Below are 24,918 nucleotides of genomic sequence, written 5' to 3' on the forward strand. Positions count from 1 at the left end.
GTTTTACCTTTTAAGGCAGCATAGAGCGGCTGTAGCAGGTGGGCAGCTCTGGGGAGAAAGCAGTTGTAGAAATTGATCATCACCAAGAACTCCTGCAACGCTTTAACTGACGTGGGACACGGAAAAACCAAAACGGCCTGGACTCTGTCGGGCAACGGAACCACACCCTCAGCGGAAATGCGGTGCCCGAGGAAATCCAGAACAGGCAACCCAAACTGGCACATCAACTGGAAGGGTTGATGATCAGGCCGTGCGCTGCCAAACGCTGGAAAACCTGGCGCAGATGGAACTGGCGAAAAGGAGCTCTTAGTTCTCGCTCCTTCTTTATTCCTCTCCACACATCAACTGAACACATCGCGCCACAAAACACAGCAACACACTTCCTCAACACTGAGTGTGAGTGGAGCCCTCTAGTGGTCCACCACAATACCTTCGCTTTGTCCTGAATAGAAATGATTTTCAATTTGACCTCAATTTAAAATGACAACACATTTAAAAAGAACAACAATAAGAGCTAGGAGCAAAAGCTTTCTATGAAAGGCTACCAGGGAACTGGTAGAGGCAAGGGAAACAAAATATTTTAAGAATTAAGCAAATTGCTTCTTAGTTCACATATTTAAATTAAATAATTAAAATAATTAAATTTAATTAAAATATTAACTGTTCAGTCAAAGACTTTTTCTTACAACACTACTCCATGCTATTTATCTCTATTAGAATCAGAATCAGAAAGGGGTTTATTGCCAAATGTTGAGCAGGTTTACAACATTAGGAAATTGCTGCGCCTCTGGATTGCAGCCCATCTTGCATCCAAAGTTCACTTAAACCAAATGAGTGAACAAAAACATCTACAGCCAGATCTGAATATAAGGTGCTTTTCATATGTTTTGTGAGAGATTCCCTGCACTAAGAAGAAGATTAGAAGAAAGCCAGGAAGGATTTACTGACAGTTGTTAATTGGTTTGTACTGTTAAAGCCAGGTGCGATGTCACCTCCTGTCTGTGAGAGGAAAGGAGCAGGAGGAGCAAAAGGCAAGGAAGAGGTGGTGTCAGAGAGGGGACAGCAGGGAGCTGGAGTATCGATCCACGTCACGTTAAGATGACCTACAGACAACTCCGCTGGGAGAAGCTGTCAGCTCACTGTCTAAGTATATGCCTTCTCTTCCTGTTTGCTGCTAGTTTGGGCTTTTGCTCTCTCTACCGGTCTCTGACTCCTTTCTTGGGGTAAATTCAAGGCTCTTTTGAATTTCCTAAAGTGTGAGTCCAAACTATAAATAAATGTATTTGTTCAGCTATTCAGGACCTTCGCCGTTTGCAATGGTTTATTAGTTCTGTACTATTGTAGAAACATGATGTTGCAACATGGCAAACTGTAGAATTTTTGCTAGTCGTAGTTAAAAAATTTTGATCTTAACACTGACATGACTAACATATGAAGGGATTGCTAACACTAGCTGCTTGTTTCAAACAGGGCGTAGCATTGTCTTGCTAAAATATGCAAGGCCTTCCCTGAAGAAGGTACTGCCTAGATGGGAGCAGGTGTTACCATATATACCTTTCAGCACTGATTGTCCATTTCCACATGTGCAAGTGGCCAGTTCCACTGCACACCCATGCAATCACAGAACCAGTGCTGAGTACTGATAACAAGTCTAATGGCCCGTCTCCTCTTTAGTCCAGAGAACCATGTTTTCCAAATATTCTGAATCATGTTCACTTTTCACGGTGGAGCTTTAATTAACCTAAATTGGTTTGCATAATGTTCCTCCAGCTGTTTCTCTTCAGTACCACTGAATTTTCCAGCCTTTTGTGTTGCTCTCACATGAGCTAATATTTTTATTGAAATGGTGGATTTTCTCATTTTAAACATTTGATGTGGTTTTTATGTTCTATTGTGAATAAAATGTGGTTTGCTGAGGTTTACAAGTCTTTGCATTCTGTTTTATTTGCGTTCTAAGTGTACACAGTGTCCCAATTTGAGATTGAGGGTCACTGAATATGAAAAACTCCATGCAATCACCAAGCAACCACCATTTCCCCCTTTTTTTGTGGGATTGACACTTGACAAGACAGCACTATGTAACATCCTGAGAGCACGCGGAACATTCAGCAGACATGAACCAGCCATCATTCTCATTGACTGCCCATCCTCACCTCATCATCCTTTTGCAGACTTTTCTTTGCTATCACTCTTTTAATCCAGATGAATGGGATTCTGGAACAATAGCCTTCATGTCAAAACTTGAAGTCAAAACAAAAAGTGCTTTAAAATGTAACAGACCCTCACAAATCATTTAAAGACTTTGGAATGAGACTGTTTGTTTTAGCTGCAGGATTACGGAGAAACATCAACCGCAGGACTCCCAGAGTAATGCTTAACTTTCAAACATTGACTTCGATATTGTTATATTTTTGCTTGCATTGTTTTATTTTTTTTTTGCAGTTAAGGATTTAATACTTGGCTGCACTACTGTTTCTTACACTACAGTGTAAAAGGGGTTATAAATAAAGTTTTGTTGGGAATTTACTTTTTCTGACACACACAAGCAGACTAAAATCATTATTCTCACACACAGGCATCCCAACTTCTGACTCCCTGCCAGAGGGAGATGGGAGTCTTTGACAGGCAATGTTATATATGTCTAATCTCCAAAGCCAACCTGGGAAAGATGGATGATACTTTTTTCTTTCCTCTCTCGCTGTGTCTTTGTGCTTCTGTCTTTGACCGCCATGCTCCTCCTTCCTCAGGCTGTTTGTACTCAGTGTTTCAAGTCAATGTGTGTGAGCATGTTGTGTGTGTCACCAGTACACCTTAGAGGTCTTTAGATGAAAGTCTGTTCATTGACATTTTAAAGGCCAATTACTAAAGAGCTTTCTAAAAAAAACAATTCTACTGTGCTTTGTATATATTAAAAGCGTGGCAAACACGCTTTGTAGGCTAAATAGGTGTAACGTACTGGCTAAGTTACAGTAACAGATTTCTAGATATAGCCAGTGCCAGTCAGTACTCTGTGTTTAAGGATAATATTTGTTGCCACACAGCTCAACACAGATTTTAATCGTCTCAAGAGGAAAAAATGACAGGAGCATTGAAGACTCCCAGTTAAAAAAAACTAAGCCTAACTTAACAGTGCACAGACTCTGAAAACCCTTAAAGTTTTTCCTCTCGATTCTGTTTGTAAATAATGTATTCTGAATTTAAAAAATAGTAAAACTTGATTTGAATATTGATTTTCCTCTCAGGTAAAACCCGTTTTAAAATGTTTTAAAGAAATTTGGTAGCCAGTACAAACATGCATGCACTCTGAGATATTTTATACACACCCGCATGTGTTTTCACTTGATTGGTTTGATTAGGCTCCTTTTAGAGGCTGTGTGGGCATGTACAAATTGGTCTTTCTCCTGTTGCACCTGTTTGCAATCTTAAGCTATAGACTGTGCTGAGTTCAAAATGACATATGCAAGGGTGGTTCATGACTATCTTGTACATTTTAAAGTCATCTTAAGAAATAGTTCTTAATGCTTTCTGGAGGCACCTAACTGAAAGCACAAGCCAGTGTTGTGTTTACGCATATAAAACACATATATTACGCATATATTATTAAATAACCAATTTTAAATTGTATGTTTGGGCACTTTCTTTCTAACAGCCTGTTGCAGAAACATATCATTTGTTGCTATTTTTTTCCAGTTGAATATGAAAAATGTCAAAGATACATTAGCACAGGGATAAAAAGGTAGTTTTGATCCAACAAGGTAATTTGCAAAGAGCTATCAGCCAAAAACTTAGTATGTCATGTGATGGCGTGCAGTTTGTCCTGTGTATCTGCAGCAGAGAATAGCATCTGAAATTAATGTCCTTAAATAATAGAAAAATAATCCACCAAAGACCTGGCACAAGTCCTGAGAGATACATCTTGCCCTTCGGTTGATCCATCAGCTGTTCAATGAAGCCTCATTAGGAATGGTCTCAGTGGAAGTATGGCTGTCAAGAAGCTATTCTTAAGGAAGGGAAAGAACAGAAACAATTTTGGGAGCTTGTTAAAATTGTACTGCTTTTGCTTTTCATACTGTATTTCAATTCAGTTTGATTCGTCTCAGTAAATAAAGGTAAACATGATGTAATATATAACCTTCTGTTGCTGCTATGAAGAAGAAATGAATGAGAGGCTACATTCAGAGCTCTACTATATGAGCACCTTTTTCACCTAATTCCTGTGAGATTATAATATTATTTTATGCCATGTTATACCCCTAATTAAAGTTTGTGAATTATTATGTAGTTTTAGTTTGCATTATTCTCCTGAATTAGAAGGTGGTAACTATTGCATTTGTTAAACTGATTTGCATTACATTAGACTGCTGATTTATTGTGAATGAATGATATTGTTTTATGATGCATTATACTGCTGAGTTATAAGAAATACTGTTCGCAGAAAGTCATCGCCTTATTTGTCTGATTAGAAGAGAACAGAACATACTGGAGTTTTCTGCCCCATCTCAGCAGGAGCAGATAAACAGGGAGCCAAGGTCGTAGCTTAGACGCTGTGTGAGAGAAAGCATGTGAATGTTTAGGCTTTTATGATAAGGTGGGGGCCACTAGAGGCTATAAGAGTTTGATCAATGCTCCACCATTTTGAGATCTGATGCTGTCTGCGTACGGTGTCCATCTCCCACGCGTGTGATCATTAAAATCAGCGTTTGACTCAACCCGGCCGGACCAGTGTTGTTATTGTGGTTTTTCCTCTTGTATCCATCCCCAATATTTGAATCCGTAACATTCCATTAAAAATGCTTCAAAACATTGTAGAGGTCCAGATGAGCCTTATTAGTTACCAGAAGTAAAACCTAGCAGACAAAGATAGACTCTTTATGTGCATGCATAACTGTCAGTCAAATGCAGGCGCACACTGCTTTAAGCTTTAACAGAATATAAATAGGTATAATAGGTATGAAAAACTACAAGGCTATAAACATAATAATTTTATCTTTAATTTTGAACACGTTAACATAGCAGCCTGTGAGGTTTGACTTGTTTTTGCAGCCAGATTGAAGTGACTGTTCAGTTCAGTCTAATAGCCTGCTCCATATAGAAGACGATGCTGACCCTTCTGCTCTGACAGGAACCAAATTACATTACCAACATTTAGCAGAGCTTGTGCATGACAAACTTCTCTTACTTTGACTGAAGTTGTGCTGAACTCCAGCAGCACTGTGTTTACCTCAAATATATATATATTTTCCCACTCTTCACTCCTCCGCTCTCTTGTACAAAGCCAAGAAAAGTGACTCACTCTTTTACATAAAACCCTGGATGAAGCTGTCATTATGGGGCAATTATTATAGAAAAACTTACTGTATGAAAGCCATTGATCCTTTCAACAGCAGGGAGCTCCCATCTCCTGCTGACACACAGCTGGACGGCTGTCCTTTCTTCAGCAGCTTTTTGATTGCAGATCTACGGGGGAAAGGGCTGTAATACTGAGGAAATTATGTTGAATAAGGTGAAATTGAGATGCATACAGGATAATTATCAATCACTCTGCTGCATGGCAATCATGGCCAAAGGCACGAGGCACTGATTGGTGGCCTGCTGCACATGCTTAGCGACAGCTGTGTGTGTGTGCGCTGTAGGTGCTCGCCACATGCTTGCATCATTATACAAATGGCATGCTTGCATGTTCAAATGGATCAAGCATCACTGCTCAGTTTCTGTTTCTAGATGCTCACATACTTGTTGAATGATTTGCACAAATACACTTCAAAGAAATGGGAAAGGTTTGGGTTAACGACAACAAAATTACAGTGCATACTGACATAATATGGGTATTAAGGTACGATTTACAACCACTCATAAGATGCCATTATATATACAGTAATATACAGAGTCATGAAGTTTTGATATTCTTTTTCCAGTGACCGATATTTTTTTAAACCATGTCTAGATATTTTCTGACTGTCAGAATGTTAAACTATGCATTTCTTCCCAGGAGAGTCCTTCAGATTGCCATTGCAATTCATGCTGTGTGCATCATCGACATCCACCTCCTTTTTCCTGTTCTGTAGACAGCATTTCATTCCTCCCTCTCATCACAGTTTGTTCTCATGCCTTCCTCCTGTCTTTCTACCCACAGCTACTTCAGCTCTCTCCTGCATCTTTTTCTCAGCTTCTCAACATTGTAATTACCGTGTTTTCTCTCCTCTCAATGTGAAAATTAATATCAAAAGAGGAAAAACTAAGACTTTGTTGAGTTTCATGTGCAGCCAGCAGACATCCTCATTGGAAAAAAATCTTGTTTGTTTTCTCCTTCTTCTTTCAGACATAAGAGCTTACCAGAAAGCCACAAACATATCATTAATGTTCAAACTCTTCACTGAGTGTCTTTTTGAAACTGAGTGAGATTGCTTGTTAGACTTACACACACAGTTATAAAGAGAGCATAGTCTTTTTGGTAAATAAAGGAATCAAAGATATGATTACGTTATTTACAAATAGAGAGCTGTGCAAAACTCGTGAGCCAACACGGTTTATATTTTGCTAAGAAAAATTGGTGCACCAATTCAATGAAAAATGCAATTATGGCAATTTGGTATACAAGGGAAAAACAGAATGTAGGGTTTGAACAAACCTCAAAGTCAATATCTGGTGTCATCATGTTTATTCTTTAACACCTTACCTCTCTTAGGGAAACTGTCTTTAAATTTCTTCAAGCAGCCTTAAGGAATACTTCTTGAAGGACATTCCAGAATTCTTCTTTAGATTTTGGATGCCATTTCTTTGGCTCTCTACTAATACAATCCCACACTGCTTCAATGGTGAACTCCAGGCTCTGGAGAGGACAATTCATGAGTGATAGTATTTTTATATTTCAGTGTGTTTGGCTTTATTGTTATGTTGAAAAATGAAGCTGTTGCCAATCAGATGCTTTCAAGATGACACCCTATATTGCCAAAGGCTTTTGCTCACCTACCTTTGCTAACATATGCGACCCCATTCTTTATCCATAGGATTTAATATGATTCCAGCCCACCACACACATACACCAACACACCATAATTCTCTTTTCCACCAAACTTTACACATGGCACAATAAAGACAGACAAGAACCATTTTCCAGACTGTGAAGCACGATTCATCACTCCAGAAAACACGTCTCCACTGCTTTAGAGTCCAAAGTACTTTACACTACTTGATCCGGCATGTTTTATTATGCTTGGTGATGTAAGGCTTGGATGCTCAGCCATGGAAACCCATACTATGAATCTCTGTATGTACTGTTCTTGAGCGAATCTGAAGGTCACATAATTTGAAGGTCTCTAGTGATTGACTCTGCAAAAAGTTGGCAACCTCTGTGCACTATGTGCCTCATGTAACTAAAAGTTGACAGTGGAATATTTGTAGCAAGGACATTTCATAACTATTCTGAGCTTCATGCAGAGGTGATATCCCACTTTAAAAAAATATATATATATATATATATAAAAGTCTGACTCCTTGTAAGCAAAATATAAAGAAACAAGATCAAAGATCATTACAGGAAGAAAATTATACTCAATCACTATGAAATGGAAATTCGCTGTATTTTACGATTTTTCAACAGGCATCGTAAGACACCCCCAGTTGTCCTGTAAGAGGTCCTTCAGAATTCCAAGATGGCGGCATCCATCGGGGTGTGCTGTGCCCTCCGCATCACACTTGGAGGTGAATTATTTCTCCCTTTTTTCTGTTTCACAGCTTTTTAAACATAGCCCATTTTATAAAGTGCAGTGTATTTATTGTCTTGATGTTTTTGAATTGTTACTGTTTTGCTCCGGTTTGCTTAGTTGACCCGGAAGAGCCTGTCATCATCACTCACATCGTGAAAATTGCTCACTTCAGCCAAAAACCTGAACTGCATTCACTAACAGCAGCATCCAGGGAGTTAAATTGAAGACATATTCAGCAAATTGTGTTCATTTTTGGGTGGTACTGTGTCTGTGTTGCAAGTTTCGGGTTACACGTACTCCACCATTGCTCCCTAATCGATTTTGCTATGCCCTAAATATTGATCAAGTAACAGAATGTAATGGTTTAAATGTGAAACTGGTTGTTCTGAGAATTATTTCTGCGAAATAGACTTGAAAGAATAGCTGTGTGCTTCATAAAGTGTCGCCTTTGTTAGGTACACCTTTCAGGTGTATAATCTAGTGTTTGTAGCCTTAAAGCACTTATTTCTAAGCCTGTTTGATTCTGCACTGCTTATTCTATAATTCTTTACCGTACGTTTAATTGTATGGTGTTTTCCAGCTGTTATTTTTATGCATACTTCAACTTTGGTATTTTACTGTTCTTGGGGGTCTTGAAAGGCGCCTACAAATAAAATGTTTTATTGTTATTATTTATTATAATAATTTCTGACGATTAAAAAAGAACAAAATGTGATAAATAACATTTTATCAGTGATTGCCATTGCTGTTTTAACAAGTGTCATTGATGACAAAAAAGAAAGAAAGTGTCAATCTCTTGCCACAAAGTGGCAGCAACATTATATCCAGTGACACAGCATAGGACAAATATGAGCAGAAACGTAGCCCAGGTAGTGTTTTCTCTGGAAATCCTACGTGAAAGTAGAGTGTAACTGCTTAACAATAACCAAAGTAACTTCACCTTGTAGCTCTTCAGGAGTCTGCACAGTATTGTCACATATAAAAACTGAAAAAAAAAAAAAAAATTTCTTTTTAACCATCTGCTTACAGTTCACCTTTTCCGCCGTGCGACTGCATCGGTTACACCTTTTGCTCTTACTGTTATATGGCATTTAACTAGCAAGTGCTCCAAAGATGCTTGAGTTGAGTGTTGAGTATTTGTTGTGTGCCTTCATAACCTGATTGTGCTCAATGGTCCGCTTTTGCCACGAGTGGCAGAACATGTCTGCTGTTTTCACTTTCAGCAGAAACAGTTGTCTCGTATGTTTGTAAAGTATTGTGTTTTGCTGAAGTAGCTCCCTTTTTACTAAAAAATTGTGGAGGCTGATGATCTAAGATATGCCTGGACTTGTGACTTTGCTGTGTATGCTAGGGAAGTAAACCCTTAGCATCATATTTTTTATATCATGTGAAAATGTACCTAGTGAAATTCTACAACAACTTGGTGGTTTATATATCCTCATTTAATGTATTCTCTTTGGTTATTAGCCCAGCTGTTGACTTGAGTGGACATACTTTCATGACTTTATCTTTGCATGTTGTCATCATGCAAGTAATGCAGTTTTAATAAGATCTGCCTTTTCTTTGGTGTCTTTGGTCTACAGGTGCAGCATCTCTCCGTGCTGTAGGAGGAGTTGTACAGGCGTCTCTCTTGGCAAGTCGAGCCTCAGCTGCGTCTCTGCAAAGACACCCTGCACTTTCACCGCTCCCTCCAACAACATCGCAGCAAACAAGACACGGCAGCTTCTTCAACAAGCGTAAGTTTATGAAATTATGATTTTGAAAACTCTTCTCTCCAGCCATCATCCTCCCACTATAATATTAAAAGTACACCATAGCATGACTTGCAAAAGCATAGCTGTTTAGAATGTTTTAAGTTGTCTCCTTATATAACACAGGTTATAACAGGGATGGCCCTGAGTTTCAAAACTTATCAACTACTCCATTTCAAAAATGAAAACAGTAGCAAAGCACAAGTATAACAAATCCCAAAACAACAAAAATGAAAAACACAACAGTTCATAAAATGTATTTTCCTTAAGTGTTGTGAATTAATTGGATCAGTGGAACATATTAACATTATTAACACTTACTCATGGTCAGTCTGAATGGGAGAAAATCTCAGCAGTGATGTTCTTCAGGCTTTGCTTAAAGCCTGTACAACAATCGAGACAGTTACAGGTGATTTCTTGAAACCAAATGTTAATGGGTGTAGGGCTGGGCCATATCATACCGTTCACGGTAATACCGGTATAATGTTGGGCAACGACAAGAAAATGAAATATCGCGATAGAATGTGGGTAAAACGCGCATACGCAGTGCCTGTGTTTACATACGCACATGGCTGCAACGCAGAATGAGAAGAGCGAAAGTGGATCGTTAAATGAAGCGGATGAACCAGAATGGGTTTGTAATAATGCTGCAGCTTCAGTGGTGTGGAACTAGTTTAGCTTTCGTCCGTCAGATACACAACAAAGCACTATTTTTGGTAGAGCATGCTAGCGGACCATCGTTATTACTGTGTTGTTTGATTTTAAGTGTGCCGTATTTTCCAATCCTTTGATTTTTCTGAAAATCGACAGTGCCCCTTATAATCCCGTGTGCCTTATATATTAATTCTGGTTTTGTTTACTGACCTCGAAACGATTTTATGTCATACACGGCGCTCGAAAATCTGTCCAATGTTTTAGTACGACTTTGCTAAGCTACGAACCTGCACCACTTGATGGATTGTCGGAGCATTATGGCTATCGTAGGCAGGAGCCTCGCGGAGTGATACGTACTGTGCTTCAACATAATATTACCGTATTGCGTGTGTATAACCTCTTTTTCAGTTTTGTGGATATTATACATGGTTATGCTGAGGATATGTCGGCCAATTTCCACTGGAAATGCCTTTTGGTTAAACTGTCAGCGAGGAATTTGCATTTGCACTGTTAAATTTTTATATAACTTTAATGCACATAAAAAAAACAGCTCCTTGTTTAAGTGAAAATACATTGATGGGTTTTTTTGCCCTAATAAAATTGTGGAGTTGTAAAGTATTTTGTCTAGAGATGGACCGATCCGATATTACGTATCGGTATCGGTCCGATACTGACCTAAATTATCTTTTTCTACGTAGCTGACGGCTGGTAACTGTGCAGGGGCGGATCTAGCAAAGTTTAGCCAGGGGGGCCGATAGGGCATTAACAGGGAAAAGGGGGCACAAAGACATACTTTTCTTTCTTATTCTCATTTAAAATGTCTAGCTTTTAATAAATAATTATCTGACACCCAAAGTTTTAATTTGATGTAAAATGAATAGAAGTCCATTACTGTATATAGTAACTATTAAGTCTAATATATATACCCTAGTAAGCTATAGTACTTTTTCCTTTGGGAAGGTACCATCTGTGCAGTCTGCAATTTTGTTGAAGAAAGATGTTGAATCTATTTAATATTTCTTGAAAAATAATTGATTTCTGTGCATTTTTTTTCACACTGCATCAAATTAAGGTTGATTACGTCAATTAAGCATCATGAGGTGGAGCGTGAGGGGTGGTTCCCTATTTTTTATTTATTTATTTTTATTGTTGCTGGGAGTTGGAACCCTATTAGTTTGGTTGCTTAATATTTACGCTAAGTACTCTTTAAAATACCAGAATAGGGAGGATGGTGTAGGTTTAAGTTTATTAGATTGATCAGTATTGCTGAACTATGAAATATTTTTTTTGCATACAGGTATAACAGAATAGCTTTAGTGTAGTTGTGGTTTTAAACTTGAGTATGAACTTATACAAAATGCAGCAAGATATTTAAAAAAACAGTTTTGTTGATTAAAAAACACTATATCGGATTCATATCGGTATCGGCAGATATCCAAATTTATGATATCGGTATCGGACATAAAAAAGTGGTATCGTGCCATCTCTAATTTTGTCTAGTGTCAATTACATCGTCAGTTATATCGTTATTGCAAATTTTCAAATGTATATCGTGATAAATATTTTTGGTCATATCGCCCTGCTCTAAATGGGTGCATATTATTATAGTGTCCGGATTCATCTGGCCATGTTCAAAGGGATGTTCTCACTGGTAAATGCACGTTAGCAGAGCTTGTTTGGAATTCATGTCAGGACTGATGACAGTGTTTGAAGTGGGCATATATGAAGCTGTCAAAACATCTCTTTTTATCTCCTGCTTTCTCTGCCATGCTTCATCACCCGCTTCATAACTACTCCTTTTTTCAGTCTTAATCATTTACAGTCAATGCCTCAGCATTTCTCGTGTAATTAAGAAAATGTTGTGCCTGTCAACACGTCACACTTTCAGTTTGAATTGTGATTACATGAAAAACACACTGTCAAACAGCCTGTCGCGTTACATTGACTCTGTCCCTGGCTTGTATTTCTCCAGGAAGACTCTTTAAGTATTCGCTTATAAATATTTAATTGGGCTATTTAACTTTTTATTGTGCATGTTGCTTACTGATTTTCAGATATGTCTGAATCAGTGGATGTACTGCAGATCCTTACTTGGGCCTTTGGTGATGAATTACCACTTTACAGTGATTGCTGTATAGCCACTGCAAATTTATTAGCTTTTAGTTACGGTCCCTGGTGCTCCCTTATGTCACTTACTGAACATCCTTATTTGTGGCTTTTAAAGGGGCAAGGCTCCAAGCATTCTCACATTACATTAGTTAGATCTTACATTGTGAGATTACTGTTTAACATTTTTATTTGTCAGCTCTGAGAGGACGGACCCAAATTCTGAAATGTTTATGATTTTTTGACTCTTAAGTGTTTTGACTTGGTGAGTTGAGCGAAATTCAAGGTGAAGGTGTGGCAGATGAGTAGTTAAATCTACTCTGCTGGCAGCATTTTTCCTGCTAGCAGAAGAGACACTTGTTTTAATAAGACTGTTTCAGGTGTGTCTTATATTTTAATCTGTTTCAAATTGTTGTCACTGCTAACAGTCCTCTGGTATTAGCTCACTCAGTGAGGTGCTGAAAATAACTATCGTCTTGTTTTGTCTGTCCAACAATTACAGGAAGCCCCAAATACAAATTTACCCCAATGTGAGACCAAGAAAAGCAGTGAATTCTCACATTTGAAAACGTATTTAATATTTTCATTTTTTAATCAAAAGTCATTTAAGTGATTTATCAGCTGTCAAATACTAATCATTTAGTTTTATCTTTCGTGTATGAATTGTTTTAGGTCTCAAGTAATCAGAAAAACAAATCTGTCATTTACTGACAGTGAAATTCTAAAACCTTTAATGCATTTGGAGAAAAAGGCTAGTTTCATACAGCTAATCTGTAGAAAACAAACATTTAAAGCCTTTTTTACATTTTCATGTAAGAAAAATAAAACTTTTAAATATGTGAACCATAAAAGATGTTGAGAAAAGACCTTGATAAGAGTGATAAGAACTAAACAAAGGTAAAATCACAAACAGTCTGAAAGATGGTTGTAACTACCGGGACTTTAACCATTGGTTTCTGAAGTCTCTAGATTTTCACCACCATGTTAGTCATAAAAAGACGGATGTGACAAGAGGTGTGGCTTGGACTGTGAAACCGCTTCTTCACTGCCTAACGGCTTGTCAGTCATAACTCAATAACCATCCACAACCATAGATAACCTTTATTCTCAAACATGGTATGACCATTTTTGTTTAATGTGTGTGTGTTTAACTGTGAGTGTGTGTGTTTACAGTAACGGCTGAAGAGCTATGGAGAGGTGTGTTGGCTGAGTCCGGTGCTGGAGCAAGAAAGGGTCGAGGGAAGCGTACCAGACGCAAACTAAGGAGAGATCTGAACCGAGGACAGACCATTGGAGAGGGTGAGACTTCCACTGCGTGCCTTTCTTTAATTCACTTCTTGACAGAAGAGTAAAGCTGGTAAAACACAGAAAATCTAATTCCTATAATTTTCTCTTTAAATAATACAATTGAATTGTCTAAATGATTTCCTTTGTTCTGAAGTGCATACATTTCTCCTGCTCAGCTGTTAACACAAGCGCTGCCAATCACACACTGACACTCACGCTGAAGCTAAGAAGCAGCTGATGAGGATGACAAACTAGAATATTCATTACTTAGTGTTAAATTATTAATGCTCTGCAAGAGAGCATCCATCATTTTGGAATCCCGCAGAGCTCTCTCAGGTATGGAAGATAATGGGAACAACTATTTTCACTCGGTGTCCACAGCTGTCAACAGCTGTTTTTATCCACACACTGCAAGTATCATGGCCTTAGATCCATATATACAAAGAAAATACAAATGTTTGCAAAATAATTAGTACTAATTTCTCTTCCTCTCATTCTTTATTCCTGTAATTGATTTCCTTTTTTTCTCTTTTTAACCTCCAGGTCGTGGCGGTTTTCTGTGGCCTGGACTCAACAGTCCAGTGTTGAAGGATGGCGCTTTGCAGAGCATGAGTCGAAGAGGCGAAGCTGAGCAGCAGGAGGTTCAAGCTGAACTAGGTGAAGACACACAAATATCCCATCACATGTCACTGTTATCTGCGCAGAAGCACAAAATGATCACAAACCTGTGCAACTTTATGAATGCACTGACATTTTGCCAGCTATGTTATCCAATATCACAGCTGTCCATCAGTTGTCAGCTTATATTCCGCTTCTGAGCGTTAGAAAAGCCAAAGAAAAATCATTTTTCTGGAAAAATAAATTAACTTTTCACGAGCCACCAAGAAGGAGCGGTGGGGGTAAATGAGGTCTTAATCTTGAAAAACAAGCGCCACTGTTGGGACATAGAAGCCGCTAATTTGTCTCCACTGTGATCTCATTTGTTAATAGTAATTACACAGTTAATTTGACATTGACAGATAGCACCTTTGATGTTTATCGTGTTGTGCTCCTTGTAGTCAGCTGTGACCTCTGCAAAAATTCGTCTGTTGTGTTTTTCTGCAGTGCGTCAGAGGGATGAGTGGGAGAGAAGGAGGAAGATGAAGGTGAAGAGGGAGAGAGGTTGGACAGGAAACTCCTGGGGGGGAATCAGCCTGGGGCCGCCTGACCCTGGACCCAATGGAGGTAAATCATACCTAAATGCTCACAAAGTCTTGCTGTTATACCGTTACACTGTTAAAATTAATCAACTATGCTCAAAAAGTATTTCAACCGGAAAACCTTTTGTCATCTTAATAATGCTATATAGAGCTATTTATCACTTTGACTCTCAGGTCAATCTGTTGACAGCAAAGGAGAGGTCAGAGGTCAATGATATTTGAAATCGTCCCACAGTACTGTAGTTAATTATGTAGATATAGTTTTAAGGCTTTTTGTCAATTTTCAACTCTAAATCAAGTTGTAGACCGTGGTGGATGCAAGCCAAATTTTAATGGATTTTTAATATGACCCCACTCATTGCTCTACACCCATACAAAGTTTTATCAGAACCTTTCGAACTACTGCGTTTACAAGTAAAATGAGCCGTAAATGCTTTCAAAAACATGACCTACTTGGTTTAGGTAACAGTGTCCTTCAATTTGCTCCTTGTTGTATTTACAACAGTCTTTAGTGAATCCAGAAAAGTAGCAGAACAAAATACAACCAGCTTGAGCTGACCGTCACAGTGCAGACATCTCCACCTCACTCTCATGGAGTAACAAGAGTCTAGATCATGACACAGCAGGTCTCAGAGGGGCACCTCACTTAGATATACACTGAAAGACACAGCGAGACGTTATGATGACTATAGTGATGGAGAGAGATGAGGTGGATGAAGCAATACAAGTGTAATAAGAGGCATGCTGGGTGTGTATGTGTGCGATAGAGAGAGAGCAGAAGGAGGTCAGCATGGGGGCTCACTGCTAGAGATGAAAATGAGAATTTGACAAAAGTGTCAAATGGGACAATTTCCTAATTTAGAAAGACATCCCTCTCTTTTTTGCTCTCTGTGGCTTTCCTGTTCACTCTTTGTCTTTTTACCCCAGATTTCTTTTCCTATTCCCATTCCTCATGTCTTCCAGTCATTTCTCAATTCATTATTTTCTCTCTTCCATTTCCTTTTCCATCACCCTCTCGGCTTCTCTTGTTCCTCCCACGCTGTTTGCCTTTTCCCCCCCTGTTCCTGTACAAGAAACCCAAATGACCACACTGTTACTTTGCAATGAACCATGCAGGGCTGTTGGTCCATCACACCTTGAATGGAATGTCTTATAACCACAGCCTTAAAACTCAATTTACAGCACACCACAGCTGTAACCTGTAACCTGATGTGCCACTTCCCAGAAATGTGACTACAAATCACAGTCATGTGGACCATGACAGCAATGATAGGTCCTTATAATTGGTTGGGACAAGGATAAAGTCTCTGTGAAGCAAAATGTAACAGACTGTAACTGTATGTAGCTTGTTCAGAATGCTAACACAAGCACCAGTATTTTCATCACATTTTCTTGGTATAAAGTTTGTATATGAAACTTGTTATTTTTAATTCTTTTTACAGATCCAGATGTCAGTCTCCTGACACATTTTTGCCTAGGATTCTGTTGTTTTTGTTGTTGCACATTATCTCCCGAATCAGTTGCCTCTCTGGTGCTTTTTGAACTAAAGGAAAAGTGATTATTGTAACGTTTACATTATTTTTATGTAGACTTGGTACCGACTTTGGAGTTATCCTACTAGAAAGAAATCGCATAATGAGTGTCATGAATTGCCGATAGCTTTAAAACATCCTATTGTGATTGTTCTTGAAACAAATTTGCTTTTGCTGATCATTTAGTGGGTTTAAAATCCATCTCCAACCCCTTTTACAGTGGAGCCCATAAGACTTTAATTATTGACAACTAATGATCAATTAAAACTTATGAAAGGTAATTTAAAATCTTTCACACAAAGTTTGGTCAATATATTCCACAGTGACTGTTGATGTATTCTTGCTAGAAACATAAATGCACTCTTATTTAATAGAAATAAACTAATTTTGTGGAGATTTTTAAACCAAAGAACTCAGTGACAGGATAATTCAAAAAGTAAACCGCTGATGAAAGTTGGGAAAACAAATATATTTATATCTTTTGTATGAATGTCTTAAGTTTGTATCTTATCCTGTGTCTGTGATCATCTGATTTTATTTGCTTCACGAGTGATTAACAAAAAATCCAAAATCATTGGAAAATGAATCTTTTTCACTGGCCATACGATGTACATGTGTCATGCATCATAGTCCAATGATCAAAAACTATTTTTAGAGTAAAAACTTAATATGATAATGTAACCAGCTGTTCGGCCAAATGCCGGTGCATATAGAGAGCTTTGCTCTGAAGCCCGTAGTGTTGGGCTCCTGCCCAGTCAACTCTTCATCTGAAACTCTGAGGAACACTGTTGGCTAATTCCGGCTGATTCACTGATGAAGCAGCTAGCCTCCTGTTCCCAGCCTCATTATATCTTTAAACATTAGTCTTTGCTGGAGTTGAGCTTGTTTACCTCGAACCACAAAGGATGAGGGAACAAGATTCTGCTTGGTTCACATCCTCCTTAGTTTTATATCTCTCTTCCCTTTGCACTTGCCTCTATGCTAACAAGCCCTCTCACACCTTGACATACACACCTTCCCCCCTGCATGCCCGAACACCTTCTTTCACGCGCTGTCCTGACGTTGTTGTTCTCGCGCTTCCAAGGATACACTCGGGGTTTGGTGAATGTGATGTGAAGGGAGCTGGAAATTGATTACTTCTCTCTGATCAGCTTTGGTCTCCTACAGATGTTGGGTCAATATACCAGCTGTGGTGGGAGTGTGTGTGCGTGTGTGTGTCCTCCCCTTGGAGCCTTTGAGTCAGCTCTCCTTTGTTTGTTGTTAATTGGTTAGAAGTGAACGGGGTGCATTTGGGAGAGTAACATCCTTCAAAGGTCACTGACAATGAAAAGTGCAGACCCGTTACGCTGCTGCAAGGGCTTCTGGGTATTTGTTACGCTCGCCTGGTTAATCGGTTTATAGTGTATGTGTGTACGGATGTGTGCGCTTAAATGCATTTGCGTGTTAAAGCTTTGTTATCTGAACTTCTTTCTTTCTTTGTCTTTCTTTCCTCTGTCCACAGAAACCTACGAGGATTTCGATTCACGTGTCATCGAGGTTAGTGTCTCTTGTCCCTTTCTGTTTACTGAACGACACACTCTACAACGTTTTCGACAATGTTGATTAACAGTTGCGTTTAAATTGTTTCAAAAATGTAAAAAAGGCTGTATTGTTAATAAATGAGGATGATCCCTTGTGCAGCATTGTCATCAAATTAACAGTTTTCATCAAGAGAATACGTTTTTGACGGTTTAATTGTTTCACTTCATTTTAATTGCTGGTTTATTACCCCAACCAAGTTAATAAGAACCGTTTCATCTCTCTGCATTAGCTGACTGGACAAAATACAGCTGTACTGATAGCCCCCAGACTCCTAGGAACTTCTAGCTTATTTTGTTTTATGTGTCATTTTCTAAATAAATCTGACTGTACATTAAAATATTGCAGAAAGCCTCAAAGGGAGCAAACAGTTTTCAAGTATTTCAAAGCAGTGGAAAATCCAGTGTGGTGTGTACACATGGATGGTGATAGGGGCAAATTTGCTGAGCAAGGGTAGCTCCATTTGAGAACTAAGCAGCAGCATTTGAGCAGTTGGACTGGTTTAGCACTCCCTGAAGTCAAATAGTGTAATATCTAGGTCACGTTTGCTTCATGTATGAAACCAAGCATACAATTAGCCCTAAAGCAAAGCTGTTCATTCAAGAGTTTGGTGGATATAATTGCAGTTTTTTTTTCTTTTAGAATTTCACACAGTATGCAGTTTATTAAGATCACAATTGACCCTTAAAATCCTGAAGACCATTGGAGGTTTTTAGTATTCCTGAAACTGTCTTGCAGTGTAACTTTTATGCTGTCAATATAAGGCAGGGGTGGGGCAACCCCAGGCCTCGAGGGCCGGTGTCCTGCAAGTTTTAGATGTGTCCTTGATCCAACACAGCTGATTTAAATGGCTAAGTAACCTCCTCAACATGTCTTGAAGTTCTCCAGAGGCCTGGTAATGAACTAATCATTTGATTCAGGTGTGTTGACCCAGGGTGAGATCTAAAACCTGCAGGACACTGGCCCTTGAGGCCTGGAGTTCCCCACTCCTGATTTAAGGGATATTTTAATTGTAAAAAAGCTCAGTCTCTCCTAGTTAAGTTATGTAATGACTACTTTTTGAAAATAACAGTAAGCTGGATAAAGAAGAAAATTTGGTCATTTTAGTTTGACCTGACGATGTCACATGCGTCAGTGGAGACATAATAACAAAGAAGAGAGTTACCATCACACTAATGATGGCACTGCGGCTGGATGTCAGGTTCAGATTAGAGCAGCGTTGTTTTTGATATCAGACGGTTTTGATTGTAGTTTCTCGCCAAAAGAATGTCTATGAGACTGTTGACGATTAGGAATTGCCCTTTAGGCAGTCATTAACTAGACTGTAGAAGCTGAACTGGACAAGAAAAAGGTAAGACTAGTACCATTTTGTGTCATTTGTCCCATGATAAGAGAACTGTGGAAGGAATGAAGTTGTAATATAATCAGTTGCCTTTTCATTACTGGTATGACATTTTCAGGCCAAATTTTCCAACCGTTGAAGTCAACGATCCAATAAACAAACATTCTCCTTTAGTCTTGAGTGTTTTACCCAAGACTGGAGAAAATGAAAGTGGCACCAAGACTTCCTGAAGCTGATGCAAGCCAGAAAAGTGTTATATTGTTTCCATCCAGGTGATAAATAGTATAGGGTTGTGCAATTAATGAGCAGCATGCTAGAGATCCAGTGAACTGCCTTTATTTCAGTCCAATAATTATAGCTTGAAATTAATAAGCTGCATTTACGTCAAGGCACCTCGAGACTTGACTTCAGGATTGCTTTGCTAGAATGTTGCATTCAAATACAGTTTGTAAATTTACTGAATTGGTATTTATTATTAAGATGATAAATTACTGTGGGACCAGAATAGACAAAAGGAAAGACAAAAAGTGCATTTATGTTATTCCCCCAGTTTATTTACATGTGTTTAATTGCAGCGCGATGTGACAGTCATTACTGCATAGCATGCTACTGTCATGGGCTAGTGTCTTGCTCCATGTTTTTCTGTGGGTGCACAACCTCGTACATTAAAAATGGAGCTAATGAGTAGAGCAGGGCGATATGGCCAAAAATATTTATCACGATATATATTTGAAAATTTGCGATAACGATATAACTGACGATATAATTGATGCGAGACAAAATACAACTCCACAACATTACTAGCGCAAAAAGACAACCTATCATTTATTTTCACTTAAACAAGAAGCTGGTTTTTATGTACATTAAAGCTTTATAAAAATGTAACAGTGCAAATGCAAATTCCTTGCTGAAAGTTTAACCAAAAGGCATTTCCAGTAGAAATGGGCTGACATATCCTGAGCATAACCATGTATAATATCCACTGAAGTTAAAAAGAGGTGCTTTGCAACATTAAACTGCAGTGTGCAGTACATATTTTTCGGACCGTAAGGTGCACGGGATTATAAGGCACATTAAGCGAAACAAAGCAGTCAGATAAATCAAACTTTATTAAACTCATTCTTCTTGCTTCCTCCACTTCTGTACCATTGATTCATTAATGTTGAATTCTCTGGCAGCTGCTCTATTCCCATGTTGTTGCAGTATATTAATGACTAACCTCGTATTGTGGATGGATTATCTCAGTTGTTCTCCTGACTGAAGTTTGGTCCGTTTACAGCATCCTGCCATGTGATTGCATTTGTCTCTAACCATGAGGAACCTTAACGTTAACTTTTATAAGTGGAAAAGTGTTAGTGTTCGTCCTCCAGCTTCACTGTTTATGTTATGCTAACATAGCTGTGTCGCTAGCGATCACGTAGCACATAATTATATACCAGCTAGCCCAACTTCAGTAACCCTACAAACGTCACTGCTGTTTAGTTTCCTGTCTTCATTTATGTTGGAAGTGATAGCAGAGCTGTACGTTTGATTTTTTTCAGAAATCTCTCAGTCAGAACATGCAATATCATGCTTAGGTAACTAGCGAGCTAACTTCCGCTAGCTTCCTGCTAACTTCTAACTCCGTTAAATGTAATACATTTTGTTTTCATGGATGCCTGGAAGTTAAATTTCATAGTTTCACCTGGTAAAGCAGCAATGCTGATCGTTTTATTAAAGATGAAAGAATTTAGACAGTTTTTAACTCTTAGTGATGCTGCAGTGTTCGTTTGACCTGAAGCATACGGAGTTTAGGACCCAGATTACTCCCAGATTTAAGGGCATCTTAGTCCGACGGCCGCTTGCATGTTCTGCAAAAAAAATGTGCTTTGTCGTGTATCTGATGGACAAACACCAAACCAGTTCCACATCACTGAAGTTGCACCATTTTTACAAACCAATTCTGGTTCATCTGTTTCACTCAACAATCGGCCATGTGCGTATGAAAACAAAGGCACTGCGCATGCGCGTTTTACTCATATTCTATCGCGATATTTCATTTTCCTATCGTTGCCTAACATTATACCGGTATTACCGTGAACGGTATAATATGGCCCAGCCCTACTAATGAGACACTGGTAATGTGAAGATAACAGCAACTGAGTTGAAAGAAACAGTTATGTTAACAGGGGTACAATAAAAGCTTCCTAACAAGCAGTAAAAGTGATGTAATATAGCAAGAGGCAAAGGAGTCTTTCTGTTTCTTTCTGTTTCAGCTTTTGTTCGTTTTATTTCACAAACTAAAGAATGAAAGAAAGAGGCAAACATGCCGTAATAAATGCATGTTTGCCTTTATTACGGTTTTAGCGTGTGGTGGCACACACGCTAAAACCCTACTAAATGCTGATGTAGCTGAAAGTACCTGCTTCACTGCTGACGAGTGGTGTAGTGAACATAGAGCAACATAGAGTTAAATGGATTAAATTGTCCTATAGCCTTATAGCATGTAGTATATCCGTCTCCACTGAGAAGATTAATAGATTTTTAAAACTTGATTACCGCTGATGCTTAAATCTGAATATTTCAGCATGAAAAATATGGCCTAATACTACATGTAACTTGTAAAAGATATGAGGATTCATGTTGAAATCTGGTGAACCTGGTAGCTAAGTGACACTTTGCACTGCAGTCGTGTGTGCTTCAGGATAAAGAAAAATTGTATTTTGAAGGCTGTGTGTGTGTGAGAGAGAGAGAAAGAAAGAGAAACAGAATAAAGCTACACTGCATAGACAGTTCATTTAGATTCTGTCTTAGTGATCCTGGAACTTACCTTAATTCAATTAGTGCTAATGGACCCTACTGAACTAATGGGGGTAACACTACAAGGTCACATATGCAGGAAGACCCAGATGTGCAGCAGAGACGGGGGTGCACACACGTGGAATATCTGATTTTCATTGAATACCTGTTTGTCTATACCTTAAATATAAGTTATATATTTTATATACACACATGTATGATTTTTAATTTTTTAAATGTGACTGTTTCCAGATCTATTCCATACACACATGTCATTAGAGTGTGAGTGTGTGTGTGTGTGTGTGTGTGTGTGTGTGTGTGTGTGTGTGTGTGTGTGTGTGTGTGTGTGTGTGTGTGTGTGTGTGTGTGTCATTGATAGTCTTCCCTACAGCTCCTGTCTGCATAAATAAAAGTGGTGTCACAGACATTAGGCTTCCCCCTGGAAACCGATGGACGCTTTTATGGTGCCATCGCCTTCTATAAATATACCCTCTGTGCGTGTGTGCGAGAGTGTGAGCGTAAGTGTGCACCACTATAAATCCAGGCCTAATGAAATGAAAAAGGCTTACTGGAATAAAAGGCTCGTCTCCCAAGGACGATCATGCTGGCATGCCATTAGTGAATACATCCAGCAGGAGGGAGGGAAGAGGAGGGAAAGAGAAAAAGTGTAAGAGAAGGAAAAGTTATGAAAGTTATCTTGAAAGTCGAAAGGTGAGAAGAAGGGAAACAAAAGGCTGGAGCTGTGTAACATTAATAAGACTCATTAAATGTAGATAAGAATAAGTACATACTTTTGAATGTAATGGTGAAAAATTTTTAAAGTTTAAAAAAATGTATGTTTGTTATTTCACATTTTATTTTAATAATAGAATGTAGATGCATACATTCCACACATCCTTTTATTGTTATTTTAAGGTTGTTGAAATGAACTTACTCCTTGCTGTCTGACAGTATCAGCTCATTTCAGTTGATGTTTATGCCAAGAGAAATACTTAGAGATCTACTCATCTCTCCTTCAGTATCTGCTAAGTTATATCTTTGTAGGCGAGTCTTTACCTGTCACACTGTTCATACTGTCTCTTTTGGATTGGATTGGATTGTATTTCCAGTACGCGGTGCTTCTGGCAAATTACAGACTGTAAAAATACATAAAGATCTCCTGGCAAGCCAAAAAATAGGTGCAACAAAATTCATCCATAACTTAAAGGTTGATATTTCAGTTTAAGATGTCCACATTAAGGATGATAAGAACTGCTTTGTTTAGTTCAGTTATTTAGATGTATTAATCCCAAAAGTCACATAATAGGCACGGTGACAGCAAATTTACACTGTTGTACAAGCTGTACACTGACTTGTACACTGACTACTTTACATTGTATCAATGTGTCATGTCTTTACTGTTCTCCCACGAAAAGATATATAACAAAATATTTAAATAAATGTGAGGGGTGTAGTCACTTTAGTGAGATACTGCATGTGCTTTATTTATTATCAAAGCAGGCTATTTTTGTAGGCCTACATATTCATTGTTTTTGTCCTGTAACATAGGGCTGCTCAATTAATCGAATTTTAATCACGATTACGATCTGGGCTTTCAACGATCATTAAAAATGACTGAGCCGATTATTAGCCCCTCCCTCATGCTTTACTCTCGCGCTGCTCCGTGTGGCAAATCAAGCGCACTGCTCTGCATTTCGAATACTTAAGAGGACCCGAAGGAAGCTCGGAAAGCTAAGCAGAAGTTATTTGGAGAGGAGAGTGACTGCCGTTGGTTGAAAAGAGAGGTAAAAAAAAAAACCTTCAGTGGTGTGGAAACATTATGGGTTCGCGGAGTCAGACGTGGATCAAGTAGACACAGTGTGTAAACTTTGCTATGGTGTCGTAGCTGCACCACAGAGCAACACTGCAAAGTTTACATTTTTCATTTATTTCTTATATTGCAAACATTTGCACTGTTATCAGTATTTGCACACTATTTTATATTATTTTTTAAAGTCATTATTCAATACATTGTTATTGTTAACCCTTTAAAGCCGGTCAGAGCAGCATGCTCGTTTTGTGTAACTATTTTTAAATCCCTGTAGAACCTGAACCGCTAAGCTAGCACAATAAATTTTTCTCCATATGAAACCAGAGGAGTTGTACTTACATCTTATGCCATCAGCTTGTCCTAGGTCACGGTTTCCTTCCACATATAGCTTTGCAAAAATTGCATAAAAAGCGCTTGCAGGAACAAAAACATAATATTCCAGAAACAGGCTTTGCCGATCCGATCAGCTGTTCATAACACTTCCCACATTGAAAAAGACATCAACGGGAACTATCGCAAGTGACGTCATTTTCGCGGAAAATGTAGTTTTTTACTTGTAGGCCTTAGAACTCGAATTGCACTGCTGGAAATAGTTTATTTTGATGCACATGCACATTCTTTGCAAATTTGCATCATAGGATTGTTTTTTTTGTTTTTCCTGCAGTGTATATAAAAATTTATGTATCTCCAAAAATAAAACTATGAAGACACTCAAAATAAATTTCCTGTGGTGGGAAACTATTTTTTGCAAGTTTTTTGTATTTAAAGTTTTGAGGGATAAACCTCTTAAATTTCTCCAAGTAGAAATATATGTAAACAAAACAAAAACGATTTTCAATTTTTTTGTAGTTTATTGCACTTTTTTGCAATTAATGTAGTTACTATGGACTTAATACATACACATTTTTAAAATATAGGCTATAACAGTTGTATTGATGTATAGCAATTTGAAATGCTCCCACAAATGGCACTACAGCATGTAAAAAAAAAAATAATATAAGCTCTGGCGGACTTGGTTCTATGGTAGATCTTAAAGGGTTAAATAAATATCGTCAAATAATCGTGATCTCAATTTCAGTGAAAATAATCGTGATTATCATTTTTGCCATAATCGAGCAGCCCTACTGTAACATAATACATCCAACAAAAATGTGGTATTAATATAGGGAAACTAG

General features: G+C 38.3%; 1 protein-coding gene across 1 annotated transcript in view; it reads left to right on the forward strand.

The window, feature by feature from the left end:
* The first annotated feature begins 7,633 nt into the window (after positions 1 to 7,633).
* Positions 7,634 to 24,918, forward strand: part of mrps5 (mitochondrial ribosomal protein S5) — a 32,858-nt gene continuing 15,573 nt past the window's right edge. Inside the window, exons 1-6 of the mRNA XM_085296303.1 lie at positions 7,634 to 7,701; positions 9,290 to 9,442; positions 13,391 to 13,516; positions 14,048 to 14,161; positions 14,609 to 14,728; positions 17,737 to 17,771. Coding sequence (XP_085152429.1) covers positions 7,653 to 7,701; positions 9,290 to 9,442; positions 13,391 to 13,516; positions 14,048 to 14,161; positions 14,609 to 14,728; positions 17,737 to 17,771 — 597 coding nt within the window. The 5' untranslated portion in view covers positions 7,634 to 7,652. The remainder of the gene's footprint in view (positions 7,702 to 9,289; positions 9,443 to 13,390; positions 13,517 to 14,047; positions 14,162 to 14,608; positions 14,729 to 17,736; positions 17,772 to 24,918) is intronic.

This window comes from Mchenga conophoros, linkage group LG13 (assembly GCF_057382185.1).
Source record: "Mchenga conophoros isolate Kocher_MC1m ecotype Shallow Benthic linkage group LG13, M_conophoros_male_GT1.1, whole genome shotgun sequence".
Taxonomy (NCBI): Eukaryota; Metazoa; Chordata; class Actinopteri; order Cichliformes; family Cichlidae; genus Mchenga; species Mchenga conophoros.